At 40.5% G+C, this 4,091-nt stretch overlaps 1 protein-coding gene across 1 annotated transcript; it reads right to left on the bottom strand.

The window, feature by feature from the left end:
* Positions 1-2,135: 2,135 nt before the first annotated feature.
* On the bottom strand, positions 2,136-3,750 carry LOC138878339 (uncharacterized). Its single transcript, XM_070158006.1, has 3 exons — positions 3,565-3,750; positions 3,050-3,197; positions 2,136-2,881 (listed from the first exon to the last, which is right to left on the bottom strand). Exons 1-3 carry the CDS (start codon positions 3,748-3,750, stop codon positions 2,136-2,138), a joined length of 1,080 nt encoding a protein of 359 aa, XP_070014107.1.
* Positions 3,751-4,091: the final 341 nt, after the last annotated feature.

Raw genomic sequence — 4,091 nt, 5'->3', positions numbered from 1 at the left:
AAGGTATGACTTCCGCTAAATCTTGTTATCTATGAAGGTCTTAAAAACTAAATGTCATTATCCAGGAGGGTCCTGAAAATTTCCAATTGAATCTCGTCCTAAGAATGAAAACTTCAAAACCAACTTATATTTCCTCAAAGTTGAGCTTATCCTAGATCTTGCTACTCATGAATGTCTTGTATTTTAACTAAGTCCCATTGTCCAGGAGAGTCCTGATTGAATTTTAACTAAGTCCCATTGTCTAGGAGGGTCCTGAGAATTTACGGTTGAACCTGTCCGGTACTTGCTTTCCTTACGGAGGGTTTCTCCGAAACAAATGAAATTTTTTGCTCCTATTTCAATCAAAGAAAATTCATGTCAATTTAAAAATGTGGTGGTTAGTTTGCGGCATTCTTGCTGAAGGTGGCACTTTTGCTGCCGTGCTTTGCTTTGACTATTCGCTTTGAACTGGCCAAGAATTGCTTGACTTCCGACTGAATCTCAACCGCAGGACCCTGAACTGCCTGAATGCTCCACACCCAAACCTGTTGTTTTACATTTCTATCCTTCCAATTTGAACCTCTGTATCTTTCCCAAAATTTACAAACCACACGACCGCTTGAACTTTTATTAACTACATACTTTCATTTCATTTTTTTTGGCATCAAGCTAATTCTGACATATTTTGGCCGCACTTTACTTTGTGCAATTTGGCAGTTGGTAGTAAGCTTTGCAATCCTTTCTTTTGCTTAGCAAGTTCAACATTGAAAGAGCTCTACAGGGATAAACCCAAAAGGAAATGAAATGCAATGACTTTGAGAGTTATGAATAGAGAAGAAAAATCAAAACAGAAGGACTATTTGAGGAAGTAAAAGAAAAGGGATTTATCTGAGTGAAGCTGCCGGCATCAATGATCATGACATGCATTTTGGATTAATCAACCTAGTCCATTCAGTCAATCCTCTTTCAGTCTTCACATTTTATGCCTAGGGTTCCCCATAATCTGACTCTTTTGCCAAGTCAACAACCTTGTTCGGCTTGCGGTGCCCTGAGGGTTTTCACCAGCAAACCTCTCTCATTTATTTATCTCTCAACTCATTGTCGCCTTACGGTGCCCGTGAGGGTTTTCACTAGTAGGACTCTCTCATTCATTCAATTTCTCTCAGCTTTTCGTTGCCTTACGGTGCCCGTGAGGGTTTTCACCAATAAAACTCTCTCATTTTTCATTTTCTTGCTCAGAACGGAGTGTTGCCCCTGATATGAATCACCTCTACTTGCTCGACTTGGCATCTCTCGAAGACTGATCGAAAGGTTATTCTTCGAACCATAATGTGGGCTTTTGGATAGGGTTAGAAAGAAAATGTATCACAAAGGCTCAAAACAGCTTGAATGGGTTCAAAATTACAACTTTTGGAGTCAGATCTCTTACAACAACCACAACTTCTGCCCCAGTTTATTTGCTTGGGGACTTTTGAAGTTTTATTTTGATGGGACCGAACTGTGAGGCTGCCTACGTATCCTTAAAAGGAATCAGGTCGAACATAGTTCATAAAATAGGAATTGCTTTGTTTTGGTATTTTTGTCTTTCTTTTTCTTTCTCTCTTTTCCTTTTCTTTTCTCTCTCTTTTTTTCTTTTCTCTTCTTTTTTTTCTCTTTTCTCTCTTTCTTCTTTTTCTTTTTTTTCCTTTTTATTCTTTTCTCTCTTTTTTTCCCACTCTTTCCCATTCTTTTCTTACCTTTCGTGTCCGTGTTTCTAAACTTTGCTATTGATTCTAAAAGATGGGTATGAAAGAAAATAAATAAGGCTCAAAAGGGGTATCAAGGATAAAGTGTTTAGATAGCAGAATAAAATGCCTTCGTCAGTCCAATCTTCAAAATATGCCAAGTACAAACAACAATTTAAACCAAATAAATCATACATAATATCTTTTGACTGCTTCAGAATTGATTGCCATGTATACACATTTGTCTTCTATGTCTGTTAAATATAAAGCACCATTGGACAACACTCTTGTTACAATGAACGACCCCTACCAATTTGGTGCGAACTTGCCTTTTGCTTCAGTCTGATGTGGAAGGATGCGTTTAAATACTTGCTGACCCACTTCAAATTTTTGGGGATGCACTTTCTTGTTGTATGCTCTCGCTATTCTCTTTTAATACAACTGGCCGTGACACACTGCTGCCAATCTTCTCTCATCGATCAAACTCAACTGTTCCAAATGGGTTTTGACCCACTCATCATCATCAATTTCGGCCTCAGCAACAATCCAAAGGGATTGGATTTCAACTTCCGCGGGTATCACCACTTCTGTGGCATAGACCAACAGATAAGGAGTTCTACCTACCGAAGTGCGAACAGTAATGCGATAACCAAACAGAGCAAAGGGCAACTTCTCATGCCATTGCCTGGAACCTTGCGCCATTTTCCGCAGTATCTTCTTTATGTTCTTATTGGCTGCCTCAACTGCTCCATTCGCCTTGGGTCGGTATGGGGTGGAATTGCAATGTGTAATCTTAGATTGTTGACATACCTCTTTCATCAGATGACTATTAAGATTCGCACTGTTATCTGTGATGATCACCTTTGGGACTCCGAACCGACAAATGATATTTGCATGCACAAAATCTACCAATACCTTCTTGGTCACAAATTTGAACGTTTTAGCTTCAATCCACTTAGTGAAATAATCAATGGCCACCAGAATGGACCTATGCCCATTGTTTTCTACTGGCTCAATTGGTCCGATGACATCCATTCCACAAGCAACAAAGGGCCATGGTGCGGACATTGTATGCAGTTTAGATGGCAGAGAATGAATCAAATCTCCGTGTACTTGGCATTGATGACAGTTGCGCACCAAACTGATACAATCTCGCTCCATGGTGAGCCAATAATAACCTGCTCAAAGAATTTTCTTTGCCAGAACATACCCACTCATACGCTGTCCGCAGACTCCAGAATGTACTTCGGTCATGATAGTAGTGGCTTGTCTAGCATCTATGCATCTCAACAATCAAAGATCTGGAGTTCTTTTGTACAAAACTCCCCCACTGAAGAAAAATCCACTTGCCAAATGTCGAATTGTTCTCTTTTGATCCCCTGTGGCTTGTACTGGATATACTCCCGACGTGATGTACTCCCTGATATCGTGGAAAAAAGGTTCATCGTCAAGTTCTTCTTCCACCATGTTACAGTAAGCATGTTGATTGCGGAGCTGAATATGCAAAGGGTCAACATAAGCCTTATCTGGATGATGTAACATTGACGCCAGAGTAGCCAAGGCGTCAGCAACCTCATTATGGATCCTAGGGATATGCCTAAACTCCACTGATCTAAACCACTGAGAGATCTTGCAGGCATTGTCGATACGGTATAAGCTTCAAGTCTCGAGTCTCCCATTCTCCCTGGATCTAGTGTACTAACAGATCTGAATCTCCCAAAACCAGCACTTCTTGAACTCACATGTCCACATCTAGATTTAAACCCAAAATGCATGCTTCGTACTCGGCCATGTTTTTGGTACAATAGTAATGAAGCTAAGCTGTGACAAGGTTGTGATGCCCTATTTTAGAAATGAGTACAGCTCCTATCTCAATGCCTTTCATGTTAGCAGCCCCATCAAAGAAGAGTTTCCAACCGGGCTTTTCATCCTTCTCGACCTCGCTGATATGCATTACCTCTTCATCAGGAAAGTAAGTCCTCAAAGGTTCATATTCTTCATCCACCGGGTTCTCGGCCAAATTATCGGCCAATGCTTGAGCTTTCATCGCGGTTCGATTCACATAAATAATGTCGAACTCTATGAGCAAAATTTGCCACTTCGCAAGTATCCCTGTAGGCATATGCTTCTGAAAGATGTACTTTAAAGGATCCAGGTGAGAAATGAGGTAAGTAGGGTAGGATGACAAATAATGCTTCAACTTCTATGCTACCCAAGTTAGGGCACAACATGTCCTCTCAAGAGAAGTATACTTAACCTCATAAGATGCGAACTTCTTGCTAGTATAATAGATGGCTTGCTCTTTCCTGTCGGTGATGTCATGCTGACCCAATACACATACAAATGAATTATCCAAGACTGTCAAATAAAGAATCAAAGGTCTCCCCG

This window comes from Nicotiana sylvestris, chromosome 9 (genome assembly GCF_000393655.2).
Source record: "Nicotiana sylvestris chromosome 9, ASM39365v2, whole genome shotgun sequence".
NCBI lineage: Eukaryota > Viridiplantae > Streptophyta > Magnoliopsida > Solanales > Solanaceae > Nicotiana > Nicotiana sylvestris.
The sequence above is the reverse complement of the archived record's forward strand: the minus strand, read 5'-3'. Positions and strand labels throughout refer to the sequence as shown.